Here is a 21304-nt window from a genome sequence, read left to right on the forward strand (position 1 = left end):
CCTCTGACAACATGCCTAAGATTCACCCTGAGACCAAAGCATTGATTATTAAGAGTCTGAAGACCAGATCCACTGCTGAGGTGGCTAACACCTTCAACGTGTCTCGGCGCCAAGTACAAAGAATAAGAAAAAGATTTGAAGAGACTGGAGATGTTTTTGACAAGCCAAGGTCTGGCAGACCCCGCAAGACAACTGCTCGGGAGGACTGTTTGTTGGCTCTCAAATCCAAGGCCAGACCTTTTTTTCACTGCAGCAGAGCTCCACCAGGCTTGGGTCACCTCAAGTCCCCGTGTCAACCAGGACAGTTTGTAGAATTCTGTCTCTAAATGGTTGAATCAGTGCCCAGAAACCAGCACTAAACAAAAGGCAATTAAAAAAACGTGTGGCAGCCTGCTAAAAGGATGGACGCTGGAAAAGTGTCAGAAGGTGGATTTCTCAGATTAATCTTTAGTTGAATTACATCACAGCCGCCGCAAATATTGCTGGATACCTACTGGAGCGCGCATGGATCCGAGATTCACCCAGAACTGTTTGGTGGCGCAAAAATCATGGTCTGGCGTTACATCCAGTATGGGGGTGTGTGAGAGATTGGCTGGGTGGAAGGCAATATCAATAGCCTAAAATATCAAGAAGTATTAGCTACCTCTTACATTCCCAACCATAAAAGGGCTCAAATTTTGCAGCAGGATGGTGCTCCATCGCATACTTCCAACTCTACATCAAAGTTCCTCAAGGTGAAGAAGATCAAGGTGCTCCAGGACTGGCCAGCCCAGTCACCCGACATGAACATCATTGAGCATGTCTGGGGTGGAATGAAAGAGGAAGCATGGAAGACGCAACCAAAGAATCTTGATGAACTCTGGGAGGCATGCAAGACTGCTTTCTTTGCTACATCTGATGACTTCATCAATAAATTGTATTAATCATTGTCGAACCGCATGGATGCAGTCCTTCAAGCTCATGGAAAGTCATACAATATATTAAATATGGATCTCACAGCACCCCTACTTAATTCACTGATGTTATGCAACATATTTTTGTATTTGAAGTCAATTTAAATTTCACATTACTTTCTGTAGGCGACAACTTTTGTCTTTCCAAAATCTGACCTTTCTGTGTTCATTAAATGATCAATCTTTCTTCAGTGAAGCACATTTATTGTAGTATATTAGACATAATTTGGGAGGGCTTTAGCTTTCATATGAGCCATTTCTAAAATCAATTGATTAATTAAGTCAGGTTATAAATAGTTGTTTCTACAAAATGGATAAGTGACAAGACTTTTGTCAGGGACTGTATATGTTATCTATTACTATACACAGTACTTGACACCTGCAGTTGTCATTGGTCATTCAGTAGTGCAATAATATTAATTTCTATCCTATACCACTCTCATCTCAGGTCGAGCCACTGAAAGTCTGCCTTAAAATTATTTGGTAAAAAGTTAAATGTCTTAGATGTTACCCCCCAACTTTGTATGTAATTTTTTTTAATGTGTTTCATAGCACATTTTTAAAAGTGTCTGTGTTTAAATATCCCTTGTAAATAAAGCATAAATGGCCCCTTTCATCCTCAAGTCTAGAGCAAGTGTGATATTTTTCCTCAACAGCAACCCCCTCTGAACATTGGCCAGTCATTGAGTGGAACAAGAAGGTGTTACTGATTACTGCATTCAGCAATCAAGGCTATTGAGTGCTGCTCCCAATTCACCCTTTCTGGACCTTTCTTCACTTTATGACCATTGCTGCAATCATTAACCTCCAGTCTGTTTTCTTGGGGGTTTGTGACATTTTATCTTTTGTCTAATTTCAAAAGTTTTATAAACTTAAAAAATATATATGTATTTATTGCTAGTACCATTAACACTACTAAATGGTGTCATATTATCAACAGATGACCAGTGAGGTCATATAAGCAGTAATTATCCAAGTTAGGAGATGCATGAAATAATAACAATTTTCTCTGGCATTGATGAGACATTTGCGTCACTAATCAATTTAGGCTTTTGACAAGTGATGCATAATTACACAGGTTGGTAACTAGTAGGAGAAGGATTGTGTGTCAAGAACAGTGTAAATGTTTGATGCAGAGTGAGGTTTTTGTATAGAGTGTCGTAAGGTTTATGTCATTTCTTGCGTGATCGGTGCCCTGTGCTGGGTGGTCTGTTGCATTTGCATTAGTAAAGAGCTCTGTCCTCATTTGTTTCCCGTTGATTCCCCAAATTAGGTTGATGAGAGGCCCTCCTATCAGGTGGCATATTAATTGGGTCATGCTGCGTCCCTTATGAAATTCAAACAATGGCCGCACAACACAAAACCTTTCTCTTCTGGCCAGTTTCTCTCCACCAATTAGCCTCACAGTGAATCTACTTCCTATCCCCCTGCTGCCACCAGCATCCTAAGTTACTACTTTATAGGACTCATCTGTAGAATGTAGATGAGTCAAATGGAGTGCTGATGTAAAAATGTATGAAAAGAATGACAAGAATTGGGCAGTGACTTTCATAAGCTAAATAAATGATTTATTGTACAAAAGAAAAAGACAAACAGCAAAAAAGAGATAAAATAACAATTGAACAGTTACTCATATATGCACAACCATCAAACTACAAAGTTGGGGTGAATTGTATCTACACAACATGAACAGAGGAAAGAAGAGGGAGAAAAAAAAGAGAAACAGTAGAAGCGGAGAACCTGTCCAAAACATCATAAAATGTCAACATTTGGGTAGTTATTTACATAGAGATTTCTTTCTCTCATATATTTATATGAAAACACTCTCACACATACCAGTATACATACACAAAAATTCAAGATGCAACTTTTATCCATAGCATTAACAATAGTTAAGCCATAGTTCGGGGGACAGCTATATTACTTCTGTCAACACTTTTAGCTGTTCGCTTCAGTCACTCTTTTGAACGCTGTCAATTACTCAATCTGAACCTGAGAGCAATGGGACCCTGTGGCTTTCATCTAAGTTTTTGGGTTATCTTCTGGGTTACATTTTTGCGCAGGTTAACTAATGACAAAACCTAAATGTCAAATTTAAAAGCAAGGTTTCAGAATGCTAAAGTGAGGTAGACATACTTTAAAATGCATTGTGTTTTATCTTAATAAATAGAGACAATTGACCAGTTGAATTGTTTCCAACCACTGCCCATACCACATTTTTCTCCCTACGAAATATTCTAGCATATTCTTGCAATTACAAAAGTTACAGCACACAACATGTCATCCTCTACTTTGGCTAACGATCCCTGGATTCTCTTCCCATTTTATTATGGGCACTTTCACTCAAACCCCACAGAAAGGCAAAACATGTCTGTGTAACACAGTCAACATAAATCGTTCAAATTCAAAAGGACAAAGTCTCTGAGTTGATAACAGATTGATTGAAGTTGACGGGAGGGCCATTTCCAGTTAAAGCGTTCTATGTTCATTGATCCAGACACTTGTTACACACATGACGTATCACCCATGATGGGTGAGGAGGCCTTTAAGCCGCTGGTATGTCCAGTTTTCCAGGATGTAGAGAAGAGGAGTGTGAGTATTATGGACAGGCCCCCGCTTCAGACGAAAAGGAAGCCAGGAAAGTGTGATGGTAACAAAAGAAGTGATACCCTCTCTAGTTTATCCATATGGTGTATCGGCTTGGATAGTTCTATTTCCTAAATTGAACAAGCTCTCTTGTGCTTGACAAGGTATGACACAGACAACAACACAACTCCTCTCGCCATGAACGTCCCATAGTGCAAAATTTATTGTTGGTCAGGTAGAGTGCCCAGAAAGGATTTTTGTACCCCTTTTTAATATATACATATATCATTTATATATAATGTCAGAAGGCTCTTCCTTTATCCAACAGCATAGTGCTTACGTTTACAACAAAGGGATATCTTCGCTTTGACATCCAGGTGACAAAACAGACTTCAAGCTTTCTAATCTACACTCTATGTTCAAGCACTTCCAATATTTACTGCATCTTCCCGACACAGTTGAGGTGGGGATGGGGATTTGGGATATGGGAAAATTCAAAAATCTAAATATATATGTTCTCTATTCTAGAAATGGCATTTCAGCTGTATTATTCTTTTGCACATACGGTGGTGTCTTATATGATCTATAAACATGCTTTATTTATTTATCATGTGTAAGAAGTCAGCCAGTCTGACTTTGGAATCTTCTTCCACAATGTTTTTCCACAACCATCATAGCGTTCATTCATTCTACCATCATAGCGGAAAACATCTGGTTCTCTGCTCATGGGGTTTGCTTGCATGAGTGAACATTGGGGGCAGGAGGGAATAGTATTATGATAAATTACCAGTATATCTGCTGAAGGGAGAAATTAAGGATACCTACAGTATGGGCACTTAGCCATGGCCTGGCATTACCAGACCAATCCACAATTGCGTAGGCTATTCATCTGAAACCTCTCAGTTCATTTCTGATCTACAAGGGACATATCAATTGGCGCAGACCAATATGCCTCTGGACGCAATTGGATAGATACAACCAATCAGAGCAACAAAACTAAATCTTGGTTGTTTAGTAAAATGTCTCAGCAGCGCTGACTGTACAGCGCTCTGTGCAGTCATTGCATTAAACCCGCCCCATATCAGATCAACGGGTTGTGATTGGCCCTGGCACTTTCCATGCCAGAGAGAAATCAGTTTGAATGGGATGTGGCCAGACCCATCTATCAGACCCAGGACTACCAGCACCATGAGCTTGCTGATTTGTCTGGTTCCCAGGCTAATGGGCACTGCCAAGCTAGCGGTGTCTAATGGAGGAGGGACTGTCTCGATAGTAGAAATATAGGGTTATTTAACTGTTGAAGAAACTTCTTTATTCTTCAGAATTAAAAACTGCTATAAGCATTAAAGGTCAACTGCCACAGTATAATAATAAGCCTATGAAGATACAAAATAGTATTCTTAAAAAGTTTTTGATCTTGAATCTTGTTCCCACACTTCATGGTGGAAAATGTGAATAAATGCAGCAGAAAAGTTTTTTTTACGGTTCCATAATCTATTCTGAAAAGTCTACTTGTATCTGTATGTGATCATTTAAAATGTAATGAAAGGTCGTTAAATCATGTTAAACTGTCAACCTTCATTTATAATTAAAACCTTTTAAAGAAATGTGACTACTGTCAATCATATTAGTGACTTTAGATGATTAAATAGGTATAAAGTTGCTCTGAGCATGTCAGTGGATCTTTAACGACCACTTGAACTGCTGGTGTTCCCTATCACTTTGAACTCGCAAACTATGAGGAGATAACATTTTCCATTTGGCAATGTATTTGTGATAAACGGTTTATTGTGAAGACTACCATCACACAGCAGTTTTGTGTAAGCCATGATTTTACTGACCATTAGCCCAGTTTCGCACTTTTGCATGAAAGAGTGCATCCACTTTTCATTTAATTTCAGCAGTTTTTGGGAAAGGTCTAGGGTGGTCTTAGTGACTATATATCTGTGATAGTGAGAAAATAGTTTTGAACTTGAACTTCAACATCCTCAGAGTGCTACGTATTGTTTTTGTCTAACATTTTAGTCCCCAAGTCCATATTCATGTCATTTGTGCAATTATATTTGCTAATGCAGTCAAATGTATCAGCAAATCCTTTCCTGTTCACTTGTAAAGGTTGTGAAAAAACCTCTGTGTCATTTTCTTTTTACGTTTTACAAGATCATGAGTAAAAGGAGATCAAAGTAACTGTGAAAGGGTTCTTGGATGCTCAAGAATTTCCCACTGGAGTGCTAGTTCCATCTGGAGAGGGTGCATAACTTGGTTTTGGATCTCCTCAACCCAATGCTTAAAACTGCTATGATCTACTATGTTTTGGATCTGTCATTGTGTGGGGGAAATATATATTTGTTTGTGAAAATGTGAAAATAACAACCTTTTGATCAATGATGCATCGTATTATCCAAATACTTCATATGCTCCATCTCCATTGGCACTACTTACAAACATATCGGCTGTGGATCAAATCCCATCAGTAAGAGTATAAAATGAATAAAGCATTTTAAAAAGATACAATTGTTGAATCCCTCACCTCAGGACTGAATAAAATTTGCTTCAAAATAAAATATAAAAAACAATATACTATAAATGCTTCGGAGCACGTCACCCACTGCCCAGATCCACTATCCAGGGCATCCAATGCCATTGTTTCAAAAAACCTGATAAACATTCTCTTTAGAACCTTTTTGAAGAAAGACAACCACAAAACCAACAAACACCTAGAATATAGTTTTGTCTTATTTAGCAGTTTTCTCAAGCTGCCCACAGACACGCCCCTTATTTTTTTTCCAATATGTTCTACCACTGTCTATCTGTCTTATTTTAATTTCATATTTTACCTTTTGTACATTTTGACTAAAATGAATAACTCACAGAATGGAGGTCCAGTGGGATTTTTTGTGGTGGAGTGAGAGAGGGGGCTAATAAAGTCTGGTGCCAGGGGAGAGCTCCGTCAGGGTTTTGAGTGGTATGACGCAGAGTTGGGTGTGCACGAGTACGCAGGACTCTCCCTACAGCCTAAGAACAACCACATCTGTCCACCACCATGCCAGGGATCTTTCCATGGATGATCTGTTGCTTATCGTTGAAGTAGAGCATGTTGATAGGGGACATCTTGGTGGGGGTGCAGCAGGGCCCTGCTGAGCCTCGGGGGTTTGCATGTTGCACTAAATGAGTGTGCGGGTACTTCTGCATAAACATGTACTCGCATTGGCCTGAACAGTAGTTGGCCTTGTAGCGCTTGGGAGCTATGATCCAGTCCCAGCCGAAGGCCTCAAAGTCCACGGTCAACGGGTAGCGGCAGCAGCGGGACTCAGTTGAGTGTTCGTCACAGTCCAGGCCCAGATTTCGCCGAGAGCGTTTGGTCGTCTCAAGAACCTTCACTTCCAGGAACGGCTGCTAGAGTCAGGGGGGGGAGGGGGGAGGAGGGGGGGGGGGGGGGGGGGGGGGAGAAGAAAAAGAAAGAAAGAAAGTAGGTGGTTAAGAGAGGACACAAACTTGGAGATAATGCAAGTAGAAGAAACCATGAACACTGATTACTATCAAGATCATTTGAGTAAAAACTAGCTAGCTAACTAACAAACTAACTTAATAATATTAAGAACATCTAAGTTATATGTAAATGCCTTTCATTGCATATGTTCTCACATAGTAAGACAGCACAAACGGCGTAGCTTGTGATTTTATGCAAAGCTGTCCAGTTTTAACATTAATGATGCGAGTGACATTCTGTATGCTAAGCTTGAACTTTGACTCCAGAGGTCATCTGCAGGGCACCATAACCTTGACCCTTGCGTAGAGTCTAAGCAGCAAATATTTTACTCCACCATGTTTATTTTACAAAGCCTCCATCTCACCACAGAGAATCCAGCTGGACTTGAGCACAGTTTTTTGTGACGCTTTCAACAGAAGAAATAAGCCGAGAGGCCTGAAGGGTCAGAGAATGTCAGTTTGGGCTTTAGGGCTTTTGTTGAGGGGTAAAACGAAAAGCCCAGAGGATGAGGGGGGAGTCTGCCTCTTTCTTTGCTTTTTGTGTTTTGTTTTATTTATGTACATGGGCCTCTGTGGCTCTGATCTTTTCTTTCTTCTCCTCAAGAAAAACAGAGCATACTGCTGTGTGCTCACACTGCAGGGACTCACTGGCCAAGAAACCAGTCGACCCCTGCACCATGTTGTGAACAACTGACCCAAATGACCACTTGGTTACCACCAGTATCACTCCACTGGGCCTTTTTGTCATATTTGCTGACATCCTGATAGCAACCAATAAATCAAAAGGTTCAACCGTAAAATGAAATAAATCCGATATCTGTGATCTGTGACTATGACTTTATAGGAGATAGATCCGTTTTAGTTTGGAAGGAGGTCAAATGTTATCTATCAATTCAGTATCTTGGTTATTGAATACAAATATCACTTCCTCCACTGGTTTAACTGTAATGATACCAACCCTAGTCCCAATGCCTGCTGTACCCCAGGGACAGGTCTGAGGGTCCTTACCAGTCCCTCCTCCCCAGGCCTCAGAGAGGTAACTGCCAGGTCGTTGCCACTCTCATCAAAGGCGTTGATGTCGATGCCCCAGTTGGTGTGAGGTTGCTTGAACCAGTTCTGCAGCACGTGCTTGAAGTCGATACTCTGCCAGTGGCCCACCCGGGAGTTGAGTTCAATCTTCAGAGAGCGGATGCGAATATGACGGCTGCCCTGCTCAGTGACAGGCTTCAGCCGGAGGATCTGCAGGTAGACGGTGGAGGTCTGCTGTAACGGCCGCAAGTACACCCACAGCTGGGCCTTCAGCACCTTGGTGAACATCAATTTTGGGCTGAACTTGAAGAAGCAGCAGCTGGGTTTGCCATCCACCTGGACAAGCGGCTCCGCTGTGGAAGCAGCAAAGATCAACCCATTAATAAAATGTTTAATGCATTTACATGTGGGATTCATGAAAATGGATACATGATACATTTGTTTAATACATTTGCCAAATGGAAAATATGGACCAACGTCTCCAAATGGGAACTTTAAATCAGAGAATACTGAGATTTGATTGAATCAGTAAATTGAATTTGAATTGATGTTTATTGGCCATGAAAGTTTGCACAGACACGGAATTTGATTTGGCAGGAGAGCCTACCTAGGCAGCCATCAAAGGCGCCCACCAGAAAGATTACAGCAAAGCATAACATGAGGAGAGAGGAGGAGAGAAAAAGGCAACCCCCATACAGTGCTCCTAGAGGAGTACAGTATGGGAACAGGCAAAAACCTCAGCACATAAGCCCACAAACATTAACAACACAACATTACAAACACTTGCAATGGGAAAGGGCGGTGGGGTAGACCAGCAGCATCTGGACCTGCGACCGTAATAGGCGCTGGACACAGACCCGCCAGCCACCCAGGGAAAAGCAATCGAAGGCGTTGGATGGGGGTGGGGGGGTGGTGGTATCTGTAGTAGGTGAAAGTTAGTGTGTGAGTAGGTCTGGGTTGGCGCCCTCGACCTAGGCCACAATCAGTCCGAGTCTCTCTATGCAGATAGTGTTGGCAAGGAGACGTGCTTGGTCATGACCCGGGTAGAGACCAAGCCACAGATGTTGATGGTGGGGGAGTGGGAAGGGAAGAGCAAGATAGTCTCTCTTCAGCGCTCTCCAGGGGAGTTGTTTTCCAGCAACGGCCTTGGCCAAGGCCTGAGCTGGTTACGGGGCCGAAAGTAGATGAGATTGGTGTAGATGTTTAGACGAGTAGATGCGACTCAATAAATGACTGATAGCTTGGCACAGCTGCCAGCAATCAAAGGAAAGAGGTTGAAAGTGGCTCAGAGGGCGATGGAGATGGCTAAACCCAGCATGAACACTTTATTGCTCCTTCTTTTAAGTAGTAATGACCTTATTATAAATCCATCCAAAGTATTGAGTCCCCATTGACTTATTCTTTCATTTAAAAACTGAAAAGCTTCAGTATGAATAAGTATGTATGCATATGTATGCATATCTTCCTGATAATTCGTTTATTTTATGTTGTACTTGTGTTCATCTATTTATGTTAAACTGTCCATTGGTCGGTTGGGTTTATCTAGGGAAGCCATCTGGCTATTTTCTCAGACCGTGAGGCCCTTTTTGATTTCTAGAATATTAATAGTTCAGTCCTCTGTCACTTACTGAAATCACTGACTGTATTCAAAATTATATAATAGGTACACTTCAGACTCTTCTAATCCCAATGATTGGAAGGCAAGGTTAAGAGAAAGCTCTAGTCTGAAATAGCTAACGTAATGTAGATTTATGTTTGGTTTCTGTAGGCATACCTGTTAAATGCACCATTTGTTATTGAATAATTATAAACTGACAATATCTTGGTTAATGGTAAAGTACAGATGAATGCTGTGAAATCAGTCTGGTTTTCATTAATTCATGCCATAGTCCTGGTCACTGGTGTGCCACATATGTCAAACCTGCAACCTGGCTGATTTGCATAGAGGTCCAATCTGACATAATGACACCCATTTCCATGTAAAGGACTCTGTCTATCATCAATTTAGGGAAATACACGCTGTCTGTATTCATCAGCAGGTCTAACAGATTTATTTTGGCATGTTATTAATGGCATGAGATTATGCAAACCAAGCAGCAGACTTGAGACTTGAGGCACACTTATACATTTCAGTGAAGCAACATTTTGTGACAGTAATCCAACCAAATTCTCTTCTAAAAGTAAAATCAAATCAAATCCATAATCACTACATTTGTACACCAGGTCGTCAGGAGGTTTTCTGATCTCCAAACAGACTGTGTACCTGATTAGTAAGCCAAATAAAAGTGTTTTTTAAATTCTCTGTCGGGATGGGAGCTGTTTTATTTCAAAACCAACTACAGGGACCTGTCAATCATTTGGCAAATCTGAGGTTGCTCAGGCAACCTCCAAAGGTTTCCTGGGTCAAAAGGTCATTTTGGCACCTCGGCCTAGTTAAGAAATGGGGTCAGGGGTCAAAACCGTCAGCCTTTTACATCCCTTGGGTGCTAGGGAGGGGCAGCCCTAATAGCTAGATTGAGTTTGAAGGTCAAGGTCGGCCTTATGACGATGGTAATATGTTTTTTTTTGTTCATTTCACCAAATCTTATTTAAAAAAGCATTCACATTTCTAAGAAACTACAATTCAACTTATTTATCTGTAATTTGTTTTTGTTTTGTAATGGGCGGGGCTTCAGCAGCCAATGGTGAATTGTTTACCAGATCTCGACTGATTGGAGGAGAACACAGCACAAGACTGTTGTTTTTCTCTTACACTGAACAAGTGTTGTAATTGAATTATGGGAATATGAGTTCAATGAAGAAGAGATAGCATAACCATTAGAAGAGTCCAGAGGAACATTGAATACAAGCCAAGCAGGGGACAGACGTGGTCCTTCAGCCTGTATTTCCAGAGCCAGTCATTAGTGAGTGTAAATTATACAGTGTCTCACGCTGGACAAACAATATGTCAATGTTCCTTTTGGTGGGTTGCTGGGGTCGCAGCAATTACCGCGAGTGTTGTTGTGTTTGTTCATCAGCACCAAACAGGGAATGAACGATTCTGCAGTTTACTCTGGGTTTACTTGAAATTACTATTTGTTGTTGTTTTCCCAGTAGATATTTGAACAGATATACATTTTAAATAGCTCTCAAAGAGCATTTTCGAATTCTGAACAACCAGCAACTTTCGGTTAGGTAACAAGTAGTTCAGAGTCAGGCTTGTTTGAAACAGCAGAATTTGGTTGTTTTTACTGTTAATTCTCTCTTGGGGAAAGTAAAGCCCCACTGTAGAGTAATCTGAGATGCAGGGTCTGACCGTCATGATCCATGTAGTACCACAGTTATTAGACACACATGCACAACATATGAGCTACATCATGCTACACAATGAGACTATTGATGGGTAAAATCAATTTGTATCTTTATAGAGCCTTAATGTGAATTAGGGAGGGAAACTCTGAAATGTGCATACCTGCAGCCTAATTATGGCTTATACCTTGGCAGAACTTTCCACTCGTATTAAATGAGGTAGGCTTGTAAAGATCAATCAAAAAGCAATGGGATATTTAAACCCCAACCTGAAATAGCTCCATCCCTGTTGCCAGGAAATATTACTGATGAATGGAGTTAAGTATTTTCCTGCCCGTGGGGTGCAGTAACATTTATGTGACTTCATTTCCTGTACCCAAAGCTTTATTGTAACATAATAGCTCTTATTCCCCTCCTGTTTTCAAAACCTAAGGGCACAAGCATAGGTTTTGCTTACAGCACCACCTACTGGCGCAATGACACGTCCTCCCCATGTGCGTGCTACATTGTTGGTCTACCATCTGACCTATTCCAGTTTAACCTTTCTTTTTTAGCAACATTTTAGCAGGGCCAGAGGTTTCTGTGCTTCTTCAGGAGTGGGAGGCTTATTTGGTTTTTCCTCTCATGTTTCCACTCCATTTAATTACTTTAGCTGCTTATTTCCCCACGGTGTGATTATAGCATGTGTAGCACATGCATTTTACTGCCAGAGCACAGCAGGTCTGCAGGTGGGCCTACTGAACATCTGGTCCCCTCCCTGGGTACCTGTGTTCCACAGCTAGCCTGGGGCTTTCAATGTACTCATGTGAGGGGAGACTTATAAAGTATAAGGGTTTATTCACCAATGTCATCTGTCCATTCCAATACCACTGAGAGCATTTCAAAGTGAGGTACTTTTTAATGGTCAGCCGTAATATTACCATGTGGTACTTGAGAATGTGGTCAACAAAGAATGAAGCTGTAAAACTGTGATGAAACATGAAGCTGTAATGAACAGGCAAAATGCAAAAGCCCTGCTTCGACATGAAACAAGTTGTTTTACACCCTACTCCCTATCCACCATTGCAGTCTCAGGAAAGTGGAGAAAACGATCAAAGCCCTGTTCTATATCAACAGATTGTGTCCTTCACACACAAAAACCCAATGCACAGGAAGGAACGATGGCAAATAGACCTGCCTTGATATGCATAAAGCTCACAATGGAGCCTTCTGTTTAGTCTGATAGGAGGCACACACACTTACAGCATAAAGATTATGCATGTTGGGTGATTGGATGGCAACAAGCAACCTGTCCCAAAACATGGGGATTTGTGTTTGCTGCTGTCCATCAAAAACTAATCCAGAGTGACAAGTCCTTCTAGTTTCATTGAATCAATTGTAGACCAAAAACCCACAGAACTGCTTCCTTAAAATGCTACTTTTTCAAAGGGAATCTGAACTGTTTCCTTTTTATGGGCAATCAGACATTTGTCTCTCTCATGCAGTAACAAAGAAAAGCATGCAGATTAGATAAAATATTCTATAGACACAAAAAGGGGGGGGGAAAGGGACGGTCATCTTTTGTTTGTCCAAAAGGATCAGTGCATAATATTATATGCCAAGATAGGGTTTCCATTTGCATATATATCTATATTTTCTTTTCCTAAATGGGAAATGCAAATTTTGTGGCAAGCGTGTGTTATGGAGTCCTGCCGTTGGATAAATGTGACTCTAGGGTATCCCCCACACCTCAGCATATTAATCATTGTGACACGTTCACGACCCTTCTAATAAGACAGGGGCCACAGTGCACCCCCTCTACCATCCCATCCCAGCCCCACTCCCTCTTTGTCTCTCAGCCTGTCCCAAGGGAGTGGAGAGGGGGATAGGGGAGGCAGGGGTAGAGGTGGGGAGGGGGGGGTGAAGTTAGACCCCTCATTCAGGACCCCTCCCCTGGTAGGCACAAGACTCCTATTAGGACTGAGCACAGGAGCCCCCAGGAGCAACAAAAGACACCTCCTAATACTGCCTGTTCCAAGCCAGTGAACACACACACACAGACACATACACACACATATGTACACAGGGACCCCAAACTGACACTCTCCCCAGGACAGAGATAGGAGGCTTATAAAGATAATAAAAACCCTACAGAGAAAATAAAAAGGCCACAGAAATGCACGTAGTCCGCGGGAGAGGGAAAGACGGGGGAAAGGAAGCAAGAGAGAGCAGTGAGCTGCAATAAGCTGGACAGCTGGACAGCAGGAAACGTTTTAGTGTGTGTGTGTGTGTGTGTGTGTGTGTTTGTGTGTGTGTGTTTGTGTGTGTATGTGTTTGTTGTAAAGAAGAATATTCTTATAAATCTTTAAACTTTCACTCCTGCTCTCATTTCCAATCAGCTACAAGCTGGTTAGTATAACTACCACAGTGCTTATCCTTAGTGCCTATCCTTAGTTTACGTATTTACGTAAATACGTAAACTTTTCTTCTACCCCTTTAATTTCAGCTGTGCAGAATAAAGAATGTCCATCCACTCTATGACTACATCAAGATTGTATAATTAAATACTACATCACAAGAAGAATGTTGCTTGTGAGCCCACAGACATGCTGCTCTGATGCAGCACTATGGAATATTTACAATGACAGTCTCCTGCACTAAAATCCATTATTCATGAGATGATATGGCATTTACAGCTCCAAAAGTGAGTGCGTGAAGTGAACTTAGTCAGCAGGATATGTACAGTACTGAGGGTACAGGCAACCACCAGGTCCCGTTTTAGTATGTGTCAAATCACCCTTTCAATTTCTCTACAAATCCCTTCTGGGTCATGTGGCATTATAACCACAACACCCTCACCACCCCTCCCTCTCCTCGCCAGCATCCCCATCCCTCCAGATTCAAACAGGCATGATGTGTTGATGAACGCTGTCCATGCCTCCTGTCTTTAGGTGTTGGTGAGTATGACCTCTCTGTTTGCTGAGTTATTGGGATGCCTTGATGCACACAGGATGCCAGCAACAGATTTTAAATAGACAAAGTTAGTGTGACAGACTTGACAACTAGCTTCCTCCTGAACTCTTCTCATAACCTTATATATAACATCACCGCCATCTGATACTACACTGTATACAATGTGTGAGTATCTGTTTTTTGTATTTAAACAGACTCATGCTCAGACCCCGGCCTTTTTTCTCCGGCATTGTACAGCAACAAAACTTGGCTTTTGGCCCCAAAAAGCATTTGGACATTTGGACAATGTGCCCCTCATAATGAGCTTCCTGAGCTGATCTCGGCATGCCGCGCGGAAATGCAACCACAGGCGATGAATACAGTAAGGCGCCACTCATGGCCACTTAAAAGAGGCGAATTAAATTTTCATGTGGATATTCTTGCATCAATCCACTGCGCACTGAGCATCTTTCCGGCACAGAGAAGTCCTGGTGGGATCCAGCTTTATGTCCATGCTGCATTTCCTTTGCTTAGATGCCTCAATTTAGGATTAATGGACTCTTCCATAAACGTCTCCACAGCCCTCCCAAGAACACCGCTCACACGCCCACACCCCCGTCAACTCATCCGTCTGTAATAATCCCCTCATCCATTTTATCTTTTTCTCTTCGACCCTCCCCTCCTCTTCCGTTGTGTTCCTACATAGAGCTTAATTACTGGTGTGAAGTAATTATTTCCTTTATTAGTGAGACGTAACATCTGTTTCAAGTCTTTTTAAGTGGACCTATAAAATCCCTCCATGATTTCTGTCCCTTAAGGATAGGACTGGGCTGCTTGTTGCTCCCTGTGGACCCCACCACCCCACCCCTCCTCATCCTTCTCCCTCCGCTTGCCTCTGCCCACGCAGTATGGCAGTATGGGCCACTGCTGGATCATAGCCTTTCCAAATGCCTTTCACAGGCACTGAGCTGCATGCCAACTCACTACTGGGTACACATGAGAGGAGAAGCTGATGCACTTACTGCACAGATGGTCATTCAAACTGTGCCATTATATTGATCCAGAGACATACACAAATGTCCTTTCTTTCCATCAGCATTTAAAATGTATTGTAATGTAAAGTGTCATGTCCTCCCTAAAATTTCATGTAAAGTGTGTTTTAGGCTGTATGGATGATCGCTGTTTTGTTTGTCTTTCTGGGGATGTATTATGCATTCCCAACCTTCTCAGAAAAGGGATGGCTGGGACATAGGACTGTGGGAATAGGGCGAGCAGAAGGGGGGGAGATTCCTGAACGTCCTGGGGAAATGTTGTCCCCTGTATTAATAAACTTTCGTCCCTTTGAAATTTTATTAGCCATAAAGTTGACAGCATGTTGTGCTATTTCAAAAGTCCGGGCAGTTTCTTAAGTTTAGTTTCTTTTTAAACAAACCAATAATGACACAGTGTCCAAACAGGTCAAAGTTTATCTTTCCGCTCTGTCGGTTCTTCAATGGAGGGGGGAGAACAGGTGTTACCATCAAACATACCCTTTCATGGAATAAATAAATATATAAAAATCTCACATAGTCATCATTTTCTCACAAACACTGACCAGTGGGCTGGAGACAGTCCGACTTCTGCTGGCCTGTCCTTTTAGCGCTCTCCCTCTTAATGTTTATGGTTCCTGCACCTTCAGGAAATGACCCTTTTATGGGGTCAACACTATAAAAGACTTGTGTTTTTTGGTGGGAGTGGTTGGTGGATGGGTGTGTGTGTATGTGTGAGTGTGTGTGTGTGTTTGGTGGGGGTAAGGGGTAATGTCCAAGCTACAACCGGTTCTTCTTTGCTGCCAAAGAAAGAGACCCGATGAGGTTAATAGGCTCCTTGTCCAATATATCACATAGCTGTGAACTCTGTGACCCTTTTTGTCAATAGGGGGACTTTTCTAGTGTGTGTGTGTGTGTGTGTGTGTGTGTGTGTGTGTGTGTGTGTGTGTGTGTGTGTGTGTGTGTTTGTGTGTGCGTGTGTGTGTGTGTGAGTATGTCTGTATGTGTGTGTGTGTGTGTGTGTGTGTGTGTGTGTGTGTATCTGTGTGCATACCAGTGTTTACATGTCCATGAATACATGAGTGGGCATGCAAGCATGTAAATGAGTACAGTGTTCAAGACACTTGAATGAACAGCTATGAACAGCAATGAACAGCTCTTTGTAAAATTTACTGATAAACATGTAGAGTACACACAGATTCAGAATGCTGCACTTTGAAAATGTGTAGCAGGGCACTGGTATCCCTGCAACACACTGTATGGAGCTTGAGAATGCTACAGTATCTAAAGTGCCGCACTGTGATATAAATAGCCCCACTTTTCCATGAAATTTCATAGTAATTAGAGACCAGGAAGCATGGACCCTCTCAACCCCCACTGCGGCACCCACGTACCTTGAGTGAATACTAAGAAGCGACTCTGGCACAGGTCCAGTTCAGCATGTACTGCGTGAACCCACACGGCCCATCAAAGGCAGTGCGCACACCCGTAAGAGGGTGATCGGGTTCGAGGTGCGCAGGGAATAGTGTTTGAAGTGCTCCTCTATCTGAGGCTCTTTTAATCCGATGGGATCACCGAGACGCCACGGGCGAGAGAGATGCAGTTCTTCTCTCAACGTGAAACTCTTCCGCGAGCATCGGGCGAGAGAGGGAAGAAAGAGTGAGTTCAGAGAAAGAGAGTGGGAGGTGGGCAGAAAAGGGAAGAGAGAAAAGACAAATGATTGAAATGGCAGGTGGGGAGGAGTAACGAGAGAAAGGAAGGACAAAATGTGAGAAAATAATTCTAAAGCAGTCCAATGAAAAATGGAACAGTGCATTAATTTATTGTACCAGTAGCAGCTCACTCCTTTTCCTAGTGCACACACAGTAACTCATTTTGCAATGTAACAGCTATGAGATGACTTGGACCTACTAACAATTATAGCCAACAACCATCTCTAATATACAATATTATTTCCAACCCCGCCAATGTCCTTGCTCTGGGCTTATATACAACTGTCCATGACTTGTCAGTGTCTACTCCAGTACCACCTCCCTGGTTCAGTTCAGGTACAGTGTTATTACAGATGCTGATCCAGGCTGATCACTTCTTGTCTAACAGACAGGAGCAGCTGTGTCATATCCGGCCATCTGATGCATGTAGAGACGGGTTCAACATGTCTGTGTGTAGAAGACAACAGAGACCAACCAAGGATGGAACATACTGGAATGGAGGGCCACAGCTGTGTAACCCTCAAACACAAGATACACTGTTATACATGCTCTGCCATGGAAAAAAACACTGCAGCTTTTCCTCGTCTCATAACATACATGCATAGAGAGAAAAAAAGAGAGAGAGAGAGAGAGAGAGAGAGAGAGAGAGAGAGAGAGAGAGAGAGAGAGAAAGAGAGAGAGAGAGAGAGAGACAGAAAAACTGAAAGACAGAGAGAGGTCGAGAGGGAAAGAAGCGAATGAGAAAACAGGCATGTATAGCTGTGGCCTACATGCTATGCCTGGAGAGGAGTTTGCATGGACCATACTGCAAAGAGGCCAGCAAAAGACTAATCCATTTACAAACTGTCCAGAAGTCCAATTGTGGTTTCCAAATTTAAGTAAGCATACAAAACATAAATCATTCAACATGAGGGGCATGTTGCAAGATTCCTTGTAAGTTTAAAATGTCAACTGTTCAAACTGAAACTCTTACAATTCAGCATGCTTTATTTCTTTTTCTTTTTCTTGTGAAATGGTCCCCATTGAAACCACTTCAGCATTACTCACTATTTTTTATCTTCTATTAGTCAGAAAATGTCTCTGTCAGAGGACCACCCATTAAACTTGACAAGGCTGACACACACACGGTTACAGTATATGGTATCAGAAGTGTTTCATCATGAGACATCGGTGAAAACGGGTGTCACTGCACAGCCATTTGAAGAGTGTGCACGAGTTTGAAGGCATACATCTTAACCAACTATAATATACCATGCAGCCTATGCAAAACCCAATTCAACTGGAAACCCTGGCACACATGCAATAGGATATATCAATTTATATGTTAGCCGTACAAGCAGGGATTGTTGCGCAACAGTATGTTGTTTCTTCTGCAGTTTTGATGGAAGCACAAAGCTTATGCAAAATACAAAGACTATGTTTACGATTATGATCAGCTGTAAATAAAATAAAAGATAATCATAAAAAGATAATAACCAAATTGACCTATTTAATGCTCGATTGGCTATTTGGCTAAAACGGACTTGAAGTTCATTGTGGTGCGGCGTGTGCAAGATGTGTGACAATCAAACGAGAGGTTAGTTTGAATAACACAGATTTATCTTTGTCCGAAAATGAAAAAAACGGATTATTTGCACGGCTTTTCGTTTGTGCTGTGCGGAATATATTATGTGTGTAAATGTTGTTGAACCCCGGCGATTCGCAGCGAAGAGGTCACACACTCCCCTCGACCCCAACTGTTTCTGGCTTTGTGTCCTCGGAGGGAAAAAAAACGAGCTGTGCCCATAAACTTCGCATTTAAATGGCAAGTGCGGTCGAGGGGGACCGCTGCATGATGAAAACAATGGCAGCTTTTTTGGACACACTTTTTCTCACTGCGATGAACAGCAGGGAATCCGGTAGAGCCCTCATATAAAGGACCGATAGAGCACAGCTGCCGGGGCTCAACTATATTGAGTGTGTTGGTGTTTTTTCTTTCTTTCTTTTTAGTTTTTACTGTAATTAAGATATTGTATACTTAGGTCTTTATGTTTAATGTTGTAGTAACATACTTCGTGTTTGTTAAGTCTGTTGGTCAGCGTCAAACGCCAATATAGTATGCCAGTCTTTTATACAGCCATATAGGAGTAAGGGAAATGTGTCATACGGACCCGGCACCATAGGCTACATCTGTCCACCAAAATATATTATCTTTATTGATTTATGCACAAACAGACATTGGCATATCGTTCAAAAGGAGTGTCATGTGGTCATGGAGAAGGCTGTAGGAGGGATATTGTGACATGAATTAGAATGAGACCGGACAGACAGTTCCCAGAAACGCACCATATTCCTCGCGCTTCCGTTCTTGCACAGTGGACCGTGCAAGCAGAAACTTCAAATATGTGTCTAGCTATATCCGAGGTTTGGGTCTATAATTTAAAAAGCAATGCACCATATTTGATCAATAATAATACAAATTAGCTTTATATTGATGTTTAATGCGACTTCAGCCTGCTATCTTTAAGTAGCCTAAAGTCAGAGTGCCTCTTGATTTATCAAGTTCACTGGTCGCACAATCCGTTGGGATATTTTGACAGTGATGCAGCTGACTATGCATCACTGTTAATTATGAGGAGCATTTATTCCCTAATAAAATAAAATATCAGCTGTCCAAAGTATCCTGATAAAACTCATACCCCGTCTGTTGCAGTCAATGCCATTAGCCTATACCCTTCAATTGGCCCATGTCATCATGTAAACACATGGCAAAGAGTTGCTTTTCCCTTGGTGTCAATTAATGTAAATAGTTACAATAAAGTTGTATTAATACTCACGCTCTGATGCCATGGTGATAACAGACTCTGTTGTGGCGTGATATTCGTCCTCCTCCATAAACTCATCCTGGGAGGACGCGTCTCCTTGGAAGTCATGATGGTCAAGGAGCTGCTGAAGCGGAGGCGCCTTGGGCAGCAGTTGGTTCACCACCTCCCGGCTAATATTGGGTGCCTGTTTGAGTCGCAGCTTGCTCAGGATTTGAGATTTGATGGTCTCCAGTCGCAGGACTTTACTCTGCTCTCGCCAAACACACGCAGAGCATTCGTGAGAGCCCGCTTCCTCATCCAGGAGCGACAAACCGATGTCCGTGGGCATTTCGCTCGTTGGTGACAGAAAGAGGTTAGGCTCGTCACTCTCGGACAGTTCCAGACAAATTAGTACCATCAGACACAGTAAAAAGTTATACCTCGGCATTGTTGTGCACTCGTCAGACAACAGAACTTTCTGCTCAGATTATCCCGTCCTGTTTTAGGTGTTTGTCGAAACCGGTTTCACCTTACCAAGATACCAGTGATGAGCAATTAATGAAATAGGGTCGCCCTTTGAAACGATTGTTTAGTAGGCATATAGTAACAAACTGAACAAAGTGCGTCTCAGTAGTGTATGTCGTATCGTACTTGGTATTATCCTTCTAATTCATGCATAACGCGCCCCCATGCAATTGTTGTTTTGGTTGTCTTATCTCATAACAATTAAGTCCATAAGTGTCAGTGTTCAGATGTGTCATTAAAATGTGCAAGCACGTTCAAATAGGGCTCTTTATATATCTCCGCTCCCTGGTGTCGTAATCCGTCTCCATTGGCTAAGATTGCAACAAAAGGCTTTTAGGTCTGTCACCAAGTCAAGAGGGAGAGAGGGAGCAAAAGGGAGGGAGTGAGCTCGCCTATGGACTGCCGAGTAGATTGTACAGTTTGGTACTTTTACAAGGTTTCAAACTTTAAGTATCTTCACGTTGTGTCAATGGAATAATACTTTTCCTATACTATTTCCAAATTAAATGGAAACGGTTGACAGCACAGATGAAATGGGATGCACATTTATCAAAACCTGTGTAGGCTACCCTTTAATCTCAATTAAAACATCTCATTGATTGACTTGGTTAATGTCAGAAACGTTTCAGTAAAGTGTGTGGTGTAGATTACAACATGAAGGCTAAATGCAAGGAACAAAGTTATCTTCACTTAGTTTAAAGGTGTTTGACAACACAGCTGTATAGTATGATTTTTACTTACAGGGAAGGCCTATTAAAACTAATGCATAATGTAGTAGTAACACTGGCAAATTTGTAGATTAACTATTTAAAGTATATTGTTTGTCACATTCTTTTTTATTTATTTGGCTTTCACAAACCATTGACTTTTCTTGTGATAATCACAAAGGCTTGCACAATGGAAACGTTATAAATAACTTTATACTGTCTCATTAAATGTTTAAACAATCTATAATTTGATAAATTAGCTATCTGCAGGTC

The 21304-nt window shown here is 41.8% G+C and overlaps 1 protein-coding gene across 2 annotated transcripts; it reads right to left on the bottom strand.

The window, feature by feature from the left end:
* Positions 1-2495: 2495 nt before the first annotated feature.
* On the bottom strand, positions 2496-20563 carry gdf11 (growth differentiation factor 11). Of its 2 annotated transcripts, none has more exons than XM_047026142.1 (3): positions 19833-20563; positions 8037-8410; positions 2496-6932 (listed from the first exon to the last, which is right to left on the bottom strand). In XM_047026142.1, exons 1-3 carry the CDS (start codon positions 20245-20247, stop codon positions 6555-6557), a joined length of 1167 nt encoding a protein of 388 aa, XP_046882098.1. In that variant the 5' UTR covers positions 20248-20563; the 3' UTR covers positions 2496-6554. The 2 variants fall into 2 exon arrangements, with proteins under 2 accessions (XP_046882098.1, XP_046882097.1); XM_047026141.1 differs by having other exon boundaries at positions 2496-6935.
* Positions 20564-21304: the final 741 nt, after the last annotated feature.

The sequence above is a fragment of the Hypomesus transpacificus genome, chromosome 9 (assembly GCF_021917145.1).
Source record: "Hypomesus transpacificus isolate Combined female chromosome 9, fHypTra1, whole genome shotgun sequence".
In the NCBI taxonomy this organism is placed as follows: domain Eukaryota; kingdom Metazoa; phylum Chordata; class Actinopteri; order Osmeriformes; family Osmeridae; genus Hypomesus; species Hypomesus transpacificus.

Coding starts and splice junctions, on each gene's coding strand:
- gdf11 (XM_047026141.1), bottom strand. CDS start 20,247: ATGCCGAGGTATAACTTTTTACTGTGTCTGATGGTACTAATTTGTCTG. Junction 8,411..19,832: donor TATCACCATGGCATCAGAGC/GTGAGTATTAAT, acceptor CTGCTTCCACAG/CGGAGCCGCTTGTCCAGGTG. Junction 6,936..8,036: donor GGCCTGGGGAGGAGGGACTG/GTAAGGACCCTC, acceptor CCCTGACTCTAG/CAGCCGTTCCTGGAAGTGAA.